At 41.4% G+C, this 12,327-nt stretch overlaps 1 protein-coding gene across 2 annotated transcripts in view; it reads right to left on the minus strand.

Moving 5' to 3' along the window:
* The window catches only part of FCHSD2 (FCH and double SH3 domains 2), a 114,783-nt gene that overhangs the window by 24,314 nt on the left and 78,142 nt on the right, over positions 1 to 12,327 (minus strand). The window contains exons 9-11 of one of the 2 annotated variants that reach the window (XM_079321408.1): positions 6,477 to 6,599; positions 2,869 to 2,964; positions 1,737 to 1,808 (exon numbers count right to left, since the gene is read on the minus strand). In XM_079321408.1, coding sequence (XP_079177534.1) covers positions 1,737 to 1,808; positions 2,869 to 2,964; positions 6,477 to 6,599 — 291 coding nt within the window. The remainder of the gene's footprint in view (positions 1 to 1,736; positions 1,809 to 2,868; positions 2,965 to 6,476; positions 6,600 to 12,327) is intronic. The other variant, XM_079321409.1, reaches the window with a different exon arrangement.

The following is a 12,327-nucleotide window of genomic DNA, read 5'->3' on the forward strand; positions in this document are numbered from 1 at the left end:
TACTTGCTGTCTATAAATCCATGTTGGGAATTCATTTCTGGAGAGGATTAAAGATTGCTAGGAGTTGATCAATCACTTGTTTCTGAGTATTTTGAAAACAAACCATTTATTTAAGGGTAAGTGGTTTGTTTTAGGGATTTTTTGAAAACTTTCTTTTATAAAAATAAGAATTGATGTCGAAATGAAGCAGGACAATGAAATCAATTAAGTAATTTAATAACATGAACAAGTGGTTAAATTCAAGCTCAAACCAATTTTTTTTAAATAAAGTAAAATACCTGATTGATGTTAAACATTTTGAAGTGGCTTTCTCTTTGAGGGCATTCAGTAATGTACATTTTACCTAGAGCAACTGGGGTTTTGGGGATCAAAAATCCCTGAAGTTCAGTCAAAATTGTTTCACTCCTCCCTTTCTTAGGAACAGATCCTTTTGCAGGCTCTGAGTGGCACATTGGGATCAGTCAGAAAGCAAACTGGAGGATTGCACAGAAATCTTGGTAACAGCTCTTCTCTTCTAGGACAGAACTTTGGGATGGACCATGTAAAAGTGGAATTTACACCAGAATTCTGATCTCTCCATTCAGAGCTCCATATCCAAATTGTTCATAACATTCTTCCTTACTACAGCCCTCATAACTTCATTCCAGTAATACTTAAATTCTCCAAATTTTGAGCCTAGTCCCAGTGGATCAGCCTGAAAAGAGCCCACAACTTGTTCTTGGAAAAGGCTAATATTAAACTTTTGTTGAGATGTATTTATGACTCTACTTCTTTCTTTCAGTCCTTGGTGTGAAAATTATCATGCACAACCCACAGAAAGTAAAAGCCAACTGAGAAATCTCTGCAAAACCTCTAGAAGCAGAACATGTGGCAAAAGAATGCTTGGTAATAGTTCTCCTGCAATTAAATGTTGCTCCTCCAATTAGAAAACACCCAATTTCTGACCAATTCAAAAGCCTGAGCAAGACCCTGCATTTTCTTGTACTTTTTGATTAAAAATGGGATTGCCCAGGTAGGATCCTGTTAGCTGAGCAGAATTACATGGATCGTAATTATTACAGGGAAAATTGATTCCAGCAGATGGAAAAGCTGCAGTGCACTGAGGAAATGCAGGAATTCTGCAGCCCAAGTGGGTGAGCCAAGCAAAGGAGTGAGAACTGGGACATGAAGGACCAGCAGCACACGTGGACCCTGTGAGCTCCCAAAAATACCCCAGCCCAGAATCCTGGCACTTGTCACACTGAAGAGTTCAATGGCAGTGACTTAGAGCTCTGCTGGCCATGGGGATGGCCCTCAGGAAAAAGAGCCAAACTCCATCAGCAACAGGGCTGCACTTCATCACTGCACACAGTCAGAGCCTGCAGCTGTCACACAACCCTTCCCTCACACAGGAGCAGCAGCCAATTACACACAGCACTTCCCTGAGCTGTGAAATTTTAATTCATGCCCCAGCAGATTGGAATATCAATTACAAACCCCGTGCAAGAACACAGGAGAAGTGTGAAGCTGCCCCCCACGAATAACACCCTTAAATTGATTTTTCCTCCTTCAAGTCCCATTGTGAAAAAAGCTCTTTTTTTTTTTTGGGTTTTTTTTTTTTCCTTTTCTGTTTTATATATATATATATATATATATATAAAGAGATTGTGCATTCTGTTGCCATCTCTCCAGAGTGTAAACTCAGCATCCCACATGCACAGGGATATCACAGGGCTGACCAGGAACACCCCAGGTACCTCTGCTATGGTCATTCTCATAGCACTGACAGGTGAGGGCTCAATCTCCACCAGCTGAACTGCATTAAAACTCTGGATGCAGGGAGTGCACAGGGAGGAGAACACAGCAGCAAAGGTTAGAGAGGCAGAACAAAGACTCAGAAAGATTCTGCTCACTGTTAGCAAGAACAACCTAAAATTAATCACACAATATTCTGAGTTGGAAAGGACCCATCAGCATGATCCAGCCCAACTCCTGACCCCACACAGACACCCCAACAATCCCCACCCAAGAGCATTGTCCAAACACTTATCCATGGGAATAACTGACTCTTTCTGGAATAGAAGTCCAAATCAGAGTTTGTTAAAAGGGAACCACAAAGGAGAGCCAGTCAGGGATGTCAGGGTGACTGGGAAAACCACTCCTCTGCAGGTCTCAATCCAAATCACTCGAGCTGCAGATCAGAACTGCCCAAGTCAGTTCAATAATTGATTCCAGTCAGAAAAAGTTTGTATCTAAAGATCCAAACTTATTTTAAACAGCTGTTTCTTAAAATAACATCAGTAATGTCAATGGGACATCAAGAATCCACTTTAATCAAGGTGCTGTTTGGAAATGCACTTACATACTCTGATTCACCCACTTTTAATGTCATTAATCATTGCTCTGGAAGCAACACAGAAACCAAGATAGGATTTTTGGATATTATTTTGGAATGCAGTGTTTTAACAGCATTATTTTTAGTAACTTTTTGTATGTATCCCTAAGTATTCCTTGAGCAATTCAGGTGTGTAGGGACACTTTACTTGGCACAGTTGTGAATATAATATTAATATTAGTGAATATTACAAGCAGGATAAAAAGGCAACAAAATTTACCAGGAATTAGGTTGAAAGCAGTGAGACAGAGGACTGTTAGTCACAATCTGAAAGCCAAAAAAAGATTCTGCTCTTTTGTGGATGATGTAGAGCCTGTTTGATGCTTTTTTTACTATCACCCACCTCCTGCAGCCAGGCCACTCTCCCTTTCTTTCCCAAAAATACCAGCACGAGGTTAAACCACTGGGATACCAGCGATTCTCTTCCCCATTTATAACAACTGCTTTAAAATAGAGCAAGAGCAAGTAACTGCAGGGATTCCCAGGGCTCTTACAGTGTCACTGTCACTGGGCTGGAACTGGAAAGGCTGAGGTTTGTGGAACACAGAGTTCTCCTGTAAGAACAGCTGGAGATTGTAATCCCGCACCACCTGAGGAAAGAAAAAGGTTTATTTAGTTTATTTAGAACAAGGTTTGTTTTGTGAACTGAAAAACAGCTGCAGAGCAAAAGCAGCTCCCAGCTGAGATTAAACCTGCAGCAGAGGTTTGGGTGCAGGGAATTGAGGACTGAGCTGCCCAGAGGTACTGGCAGGACACACAGTGGGTGACAAGGATCTAAAATATCTCTGCCATTTACCTACAAAATGGGGACAAAACACCAGCTATTAACAGATACCCTCTGTTAATACTCTCTGTCACTGCCATAAATATTTTTCCCTCCTCTACTGGGTAATTTCCTGTGCACTGCTTTTTCTTAAAATGAAAAGTCTTAATTTGGCAGAAATTATTAGTTGTGGGAGCTGAAAAGACTATTTGGAATAATGCATCCAAAATCAGTTACAAACTTCATCTCTCTATTAAATTGCTTTCAGAGAAAACTCTCCAAGCTTGCATTTTGCTGAAGCAAAACCCCTTCAGCTCTCAAATTTGTTTAATGATACGTTTCAGACAGCATGACACAGATCCCTAAACAAACCTCTTATGTCACAATTTACACAGATTTACAAAGAAATACCCAGTGATTGCAAGATGGAAAAATAGGATCACTGGTTGAAGAACTCTTACAGAGCATTTACTGCCTCAATTGATGAAAATGCATCAAAATTATATCAATTTATTACCAAACTGGGGGTTTACATGTACAAAGAAGATAATAAAGATGGTATTTATCCAGAAATAGCAGCATTGTGCATGACCAAGAACTCTGTGCTGCATGGGCAAGGAGAAATAAAACTTGTTCTCTAATGCAGCAAAATGTTGATGCTTGTGTTGCTGAAATACTGAACTGTAAAAAATTAATCTCCAGTTAAAGAAAGTAAATAGTCCTCCAGGGCCAATAATACACTCAATCTAAACCAGGAAAGTATATAATTACTGCTCCAATTTGAGCAGTTGAACATAAACACACTCAAATGGGGAGAAAACAGACAAGGATTTGCATCACGAATTCCCAGAAATAGAAATGCAGAAAATACTAAAGAAGGAAACATCTGCAGCTTCAGAGGATGCTCAGCACTGATCTGGCATCAAAACCATTTCATTTAACCAGCTATTCCACTGAATTGTCCCTTAGATCCATGAGAACACTGACCATAGCACAACTCTGGGCCACACCAAATATGTGGAGCTCTTTTACCTTCAATTAGGGAAAAAAACCCCCAACAAATGAAGTTACTGAGGATGTGAAAACCTACACAGATGTTTTAATGTGCTTTCCCCATAGAAATCTGAACTGAGTTGCTTGGGAGTCAAAGTGAAAACTCATTTTTCCAACAGCACTCCTAGGAGATTTTCCCTCAAAGCCACAATAAGTGGTTAAAAATGAAAACAACTGTTATCAGAGTAAGAGGCCTGGGAGAACATGCAAGCCCAGCACATTTGTGCAAATCCTGCATTTGCACAAAATACTGGACAGTTGATAAAAAGAGAATAAAAGGACTCCAAAGCAACACTGTATCTTTGGGATTAAGCTGCAACTTTTCCAAATAGATTTCCTGTTATTCAGTGTATAAATCAATGTTCTTACACAGTTTATTTTTGAAGTCAGTGTCAACTGACTGGTTAAAACAGACCTGAAATCAAACATTAAATATATCCCATATGCAGAAACAAGGACAGTCAGAGATGTGCATGAAGGAAATTATTTTCCCTTTTACCAGAAATCTCACAGAAAAGTTACTCAAAACAGCAAATGGAATTGCAGTAAATGTTCCAAAGAAAATCAGCTTTTTTTTCCAAAAGATAAATGCAAGAAGTACAAGTCTTGACTAAGACTGTTGAAGTGACAAGGAAGTTAAATTGAATATTCACAGAGTCACAGTTCCAGACTGGTTTGGGTGGGAAGGGAGCTGGAAAATCATCCCATCCCAATCCTGCTATGGGCAGGGACTCCTTACACTGTCCCAGCTGCTCCCAGCCCTGCCCTGGGCACTGCCAGGGATCCAGGGGCACCTGTGCCAGCCCTGCCCATCCTCACAGGGAACAATTCCTGCCCAAATCCCATCTAAACTTACCCTCTCTAGAGCCAGTGCTCTCATTCCAGTGTCAGAGGAATGACCCAGGAGTAATAAAATCTCCAAAGCTCCAACAAACAATGATAAAACAATGAAAAACCTGCATTTTATACAGCACATCTGGTTTTTAGCTGCTTCCCTCAATCTGCATCACATGAGGTGACAGCCAGCTCTGCCCATCCAAGGAGCCATCCCTGGCACTTGTGGGAAGTAACTTGTGTCCTTCTAAAGGACAAATACAATTTAATTCCATCCTGCAAACAGAAATATAACTCAGATGGAAGAGCAAAAATATTCCTCCCAATGACCTGAAGTGTCTCTTCTAAGCAGAGCCTGCCAAGCTTGTACTGCAAACTAACACAGAGCAGGTGAAGAAGCATTCAAAATCCTCCATAAATATTTAAAACCTTTGCTTTGATGACAAGTTTATTCCAAATTGCTAACAAATTTATTACATGTTTAACAGCTCAAGCTGCTTTTGAAAGACATAGATGGGTTTTGGTGGAGAGATCTTTTTTTTTTTTCTGGATTCTTTTTTTGGGCTGATTACTGCAACCTGGACTTGCTGTTCTCCTAAAAGATTCCAAGCCAGAATTGCTGGGGAAGGTATTTGAAGCAGACCTGAATAATCCACCCCAAGGTAAATTACTGAAAGTCTTTCTACAACTGAAGAGAAATTGGTATTTTGATTATTTTTACAGTTGCTGCCAAGTAAATTCAAAGCTGAGGGTGAAGCCCATTTTTCATGCCCTCACTTTAGATCTCTGAAGGTGTGAGATCACTTGCTTGGAGGTAAATAAGGAATGTGTTAAATGAGCTTTTGCTCCACGTCTCTGTATGAATGAGCTCTGTTTCTGGGTGGGTGGGTAAGGCAAATGTATAAAGGAATATTATGACTGCACCAAAGCAGCTTTCCTGAGCTCAATGGCAATTTTTTTTTTTCTTCTTAGCCCAGCAGATGAATTATTTAAGTACCAAAATTACCCTGGAAGCGATCACGCCTCTCTCAGTCTGGCTGCTCCACAAAGCAAACAAACCACGTCTATGACAAGGCTCTAATTTGTTTGCTGTGCTTGCCACTCTTAATTCCAGGGAGAAAACAGCGTAATAGTTTGGATTGGAAGTTGACAGACAATTATTAAGAAATGATCCAAGCAGTTTCCCAGGGCTCTGCAGAACCCTCAGCTGCAATTCCCCCTCCCAGTCGTGCAGGGTGAGAAAACTGAGCATCTCTGGATGCAAATGCACCAGGGGAAGATGTCTGGGTGCTACAGGAAAAATTCTGGTGTCTTCCAACTTAATACCACTCAGAGGAAACCAAAAATAGCAACCTTTCAGTTTTGTCATGATTTTGGAAGCAAATCTTAGGCCTGGGGATTTGTCTGTGCTGCAAGGCTTCAGTTACAAAGGATCATTCAGTTCAAACTTACCCTGCTGGAAGTCTCCAGTAAAAACTGGAATGTGTTTTGTACAGCTTGGCATGTCTCTAGTTCAGTCCTGCTGAATGCCATTAAATAATCCTTAAGGTGATCATATATATTTCCATCAAGAGCCTGCAGGAGGGAAAGAAAGAAAGAAAATCAGGAAAGGCAGGAAGTAGCTCTGTCTACAATTTATCAGTGTTCACCCTGGGACTTGCAGGATGCTCACAGCATTTTTTATCAGATGGGTGGACAGAGCCAGTCCCTGACTCCTGGCAGAAGGAGGGACAGTGCTCCCATTAGATGGCAGCACACAGCACTGCAACAGCATCCTGGGGATTTCCATCCAGCTGTTCCAGGGGCAGAGAGCTCTGGAGGAGGGAATGTGCTCAGGGAGATGTCACTGAGGGCAGGAGGACACCCAGGAACTGCAAGGCCATGGGGTGCTGCCAACCAGGGTATTCCCCAGGGAATGGTGCCAGGACACTCAACATCTGGATGTGACACATCCCCAGCTGTTGGCTTATCAAAAACAGCTGAGCAATAGCTGCCACTTCACATTCTTTTGTGTACAGAAATACCAAAAAAGTAACACAAATTTATCCCAAAAACCCCAAGGCACTGCTGCAAGCAGAGCTGTAAAATCACATCACACAGTACAGGTTACACAAGTTCCATGTTAAATATGACTTTGCAAGTGACTGACAATGTCATTTAAATATTTAACTGAGGATGTATTTAAATACATATGATACAAATTGTTAAATAAGTCATATTGCACAGATATTCATTTAAACACTGCATTCATGGAAACTGTGCATACTCCAACAAACTCAAGAATGTGTTTCTCTAGAAAACTATATTTGATCATCTAAATCACTTTGAAAATTTGAGGGGGGAGAAAAGATTGGAATTGTGCAGGATTTAAGGAATAGCTCCTGCCCCTGAAAAACCAAGCCAAACATTTAAGGTGAGGTGAACAGACACAATAAATGAGACACAAATCCTGGAAGTGTCCAAGGCCAGATTAGACAGGGCTTGGAGGAACCTGGGATAGTGCAAGGTGTCCCTGTCCATGGCAGGGGGTGGAACTGGATGAGCTGTCAGCTCCCTTCCAACTCAAACCAGTCCATGGTTTTATGAAATCCCTCAGAACTTAGGAAGAACAGAAGAGCAAAGATTTCCCAGCAGAACACAGTCCCCTTCAGTGAGGGATGCTTTGAGGAGATAATCAAATTGTGGGACTGGAATTCTCATGTCCACACTCTGATATCCCAAATCCACTTCACTCTACATTATTGCCTTCATCCTCCACCTACCAAGCATAAAGGAATTTCTAGCAGAGTCAGATTGTTTCCTGCAGCCTTACACATCACACCTGCCTCCAACTGAATAATCCTGTGGCCATCAGGAAGCCATTATGCCCACCCAGTAGCAAAGTGGGAATCCTCCCAAGCCCCCACACTGCAGCTGGTTCATTCAGCTGGTCCAAGGCTGGGCTGGAAGGATCAGCAGCCAGGGCAGCTCCTGGAGCTGCCATGGGAAGGACTTCCCAGCATGGCTTGGAAAGAGCTCCAGGCTCTTGCACTTGGTGTCAGCTGCACCAAACACTCTGTTAAACAGAATTTTAAGAAATTCTTAGCTAAAGAGTTGGGTAATACAAGCTTAGAGCTGGGATGTTCAACTCAGGAAAGCATCAGGAAGTTCCCAGCAGCAAAGCCACAGAAAGCAGCAGCCACACACAGGCCCAGGTTTGGCTCTTGCCCGTGCTGGTGTGGGCACAGCTTTGTGGGATTCACCCTCAGCAGCCTCAGCAGGCTCAGTCCCAGCCCAGCACCAGGATCTGAACCTCCCAGTGCTTTTACCCTGAAGGGACAAGCCCTTGGTGTCACCATGCTGCTCCAAGGGCAGTCCTGTCCACACCCCACACAGCAGCCCAGCAGCTCAGCCCTGTGCTCCCAGAGCATACAAATGATGCTGCAATTGCCAAGGCTGCCTCTGCTCTCCCTGGGGCCACGGGAAGCCTGCAACTCCCCCAGAACAGAACTGGAGACTTTTATCTGTGCCTCAAGCTTTCCAGCTCCAGCACCAGGGCTGGAGCACAACTTGCTAGGAAATGTAAATAAATAATCTCAATTTGGCAAAGCAATTCTAAGTGCTCAGTTTGCAAAGCAGCTGTGACTTTCTTCATCCCACGATGCCATAAATGAGTGTATCACAGCTCCATATCAAACCCAAATGTTGTTTTTATGTCAAAGCCCACACAAAGGGTTTGTGTTGCTACATTTAAGTCTTAAATGCTGAGATCTGTGCTGGGTTGTGACACTCTGGGTGCTCTGCAGAGCCAGTGGAGAGAAGTTGGTACTTGTATGTTGTGATTGATCCCTGTCCAAGATAGATGGCTAAAATAGGTCAGCTGAAAGGCAGGATGCCAAGGGCCTATTCCTCTTCACTGACCGTAAATAGTGCCCCACAATTAGCTCAGACAGGCACACACAGCCCAGCCCCACACGTGTTTATTCCCTCCAATTATCAGCCATGCAGCACTAGGGATTAATTCATCTCCAGCTGCACTCTGCAGTTCAAGGAACAGTAAAAAAAAAAAAAAGAGGGAGAAATATGAACTTCATTATTTTCCCCCTCCCCCTGCAATGACCACAGCTCTGCTGAGATGCCAGAACCCCCTGCAGGATGATATAAAAAAATAAAGATATTTAAGAGAAAACATCAGAGCAAAGTGTGACAAAACATTAGGGAGCACAGGTCTGTCAGCATGTGAGAACTGCATTACAGCCTGGCTCCTTTCATTAATTAAAAGCAGTTTCAATATGATGAAGTTGTTAAATACCAATGAGAGCTGCCAGAACTCTGAAGTTCTGAAAGTCGCTGCAATATCACACAGGCAGGGCTGAGAAAGCAGCTCCAGCACAGGCTGAAAAGCTCCTCATGGCACAGAAAAGGTGACATCCCATCAGCTGCATGATCAGAGAGCTGGTTGGTTCCAGACTTGCAATAATAATGGATTTATCCTTTCTATAAAATGGAAATTACTACATCGAGCTGGACGTGTTCATATTAAAACAAAAGACTTGACTTGCTGAACTGGAGGATATAAATTAACATTCACGTGGGGTTTTATCAGCTGAATCTCATTCACTCACAAACACTCTGACCCAAACCACTGAACATCACAGGTTTTGAAAGGAAAAGTCTTTTCAAAATTTCTCATCACACAATTTGAAGGGGAAACTGGAAAAAAAAAGCAAATCAAAAAACCCAACACCGATTATTCCTCTACAATGGCTTTTGTTCTCTTTCTGACTCTCCAGAGAGCACTAAATCACTTACTGTATTACAATCCCACTGAAAAACCTGTCTTTTTGTCAACTTCAAAAGGAAATCAAGGTTTTTTTAAAAAAAAAAAAACAAATCTGGCATCAAACCCAAGATAATAAGAAGTTAAGTAGCACAAAATTACAATTTCCAAGGATAGAAAAAAGTCACTGTTTTTTCAGAAATAATTTCTTTACAGCAGAATTGCCATACTAGAGGTGCAAGACTACTTCCCCCTATGTCCAAGCTTGAAAAAAGTTGAAGCTGTTAATAAATGCAACAGACACACAACCAAATTAAAGCCTAATTTTAGAAGAAATCCTATATACTAACTCAAACCAATAAAGTTATATACAGAGGGAATGGGACAAGAACATTGTTCTGATTTCAACATCGAGTTTCATGTGTAACTTTGAGAGTTTTCCCCAGATACAAAACTTCAGTCCCAGTTCACATCATCAGGAGGGTTTTTTTTTTTGTTTGTTTGTTTTTTTGGTTTTTTTTTTGTTTCAAGAGATGACACCAAACATTTTGGAATCTAGATTTAATCATTCTACATTCTCTGAAAATTCCCTCAAAAGCAAATATGTACATGAAAATATTTCAGCTATTATTAGGATATTTGGTTGCCCTTGGGAGGTTGTTACTAGCTTAAAATTGCATACAATGCAGAACAGACCCTGTGTAGAATTTTCATCTTCATTTATGTGACTGACTTCCAGGTCTCTTCACTAAAACAATTACAGGTCTTAGCCACACTCTACTTAAAAATTATCATTTCAGTATCTTGGAGAAGACAGAGAACAAGCCAAACTACTCTGTGTTTTTTATTTTAAAAGCAAACTAATTAAAAATGGAAACTATCTGCCCCACACACAACGCAGACCAGAGCTGTGTGAAGCCACCAAGGCTTCCCTGTTCTCCCATTTATTTCTGAAATATTCCTGGCATTCTGTTCATGTTTGCCTTGCACAGAAACTCCTAAAAGCTCTGCTGAAGCTCTGGGTAATAATTCCACAGCTTAAACTCAGGTGTTCAAACTAAACCTCCTATTTAACTACCAGGCACCAAAAGCAGTGCTAGGTTAAAAAACCCCAATTAAAGCCATACTTTTACAGCCATGTGGGTTTCACTGACTAATTCACACCAGTCTCATCTGAATCATCACTGCACAGAAACAATTTGGTTTTTGCAAACACACACATTTATGTTCCTGTGCATTTTAAACTCCCTAACCCCACGCTGGTGATAAGAACCATTGTTCTCAAACTGGAATGGGATGATCTTGAAGGTCTCTTCCAACCCAAACCATCCTATGGCTCTGTGAGATGAAGTTTTCATCCCAAAACATCCATCATTCCGTGAGCTGATGGAACCCAGCAGTTTTTGAGGGCTGATTTTGCCCCTTGGCAAACACTCCCAAACTGCCACCGCTTGGCCGGAAACAATAGAACTGATGTGGAAGGCAAGGAATTTCCTTGGGTGGAGGGGAACAGCACAAAATTCCAGCTGACCCTCCCCTGCCAGGGCTGCAGCCTGAAAGCAGAAAGATAAGGGAAAGAAAAGAAAACTGAACAAAAATCATTGTGTTTGTGGAGTGGTAACTTCTCTGTGGAGTCAGTGAGATTGCATCCTGGTAATGTGACTTATTTTCCTGTTCAGGAGTCAAGCCCCCAAATCAAAAGGGAGATCTGTATCATACATTCCACTCTCTATTTCATATTTAGATTAAAATAATTTTGTATGTGAATATATTTATATTAAAAATGAAAATTACATTCTTTTACCACCCTACTCTCATTTGCATTAACCCCCTGTTTTATCTATCCCTGATCTGCTTTGCTTTGAAAACCACTAGGAATCCATGAAGAACAGGGACTTGAGTTTTCATCCTTTATTTTCTCTAATATTACCCAAAACTTTTCCTTACTTAAAACTAAAAATCCAACAATCTGAACTACAGAACAAACACGCTGAGTGAAGCTTTTTGAGTGTTTGTTCTTGAAACTCCTGCCTCCAATCCATTAAATAAACAGAGTGATCTCACCCATGGCACAGGTTGGGAATTTGCAGTTGAATGATTTTGGTAAGTGAAACTCCACTGAGGCTTTTAATTTTTATATGTCAGAAAAGATAAAATGAATATTGTAAGGAAAGGCTGGGGTACAGACAATAATAATTTGTCAACGGGTATTCTCAGAATTAAGGCATCAACTTCAATCTTTCTAGGGTGAGAAGTCTCTGTATTGTAGCCCAACCAGAGCAACAAATCTCCTTTTATCTGACAGTGAAGGATAAAGTATTTTAAAAACTCATCTCAAACTCAGAACAAAGGCAAGAGCCCGGATCAGCTGGATGTGCCACACTCAGCACAATTCAGAGCTGTGAAATGGAACAGCCCTTCCCAAGGACATCAGGAGAGCCAGGAAGGAAGGTCAGGAAAACCTATCCTTTCTGGGTAACAGCTCCATCCACAGTCATTTGCCTTTAAAAATGCTGATTCCTGGCATCAATTTCTCCTAATACA

The sequence above is a fragment of the Erithacus rubecula genome, assembly GCF_903797595.1.
Source record: "Erithacus rubecula genome assembly, chromosome: 1".
Lineage (NCBI taxonomy): Eukaryota > Metazoa > Chordata > Aves > Passeriformes > Muscicapidae > Erithacus > Erithacus rubecula.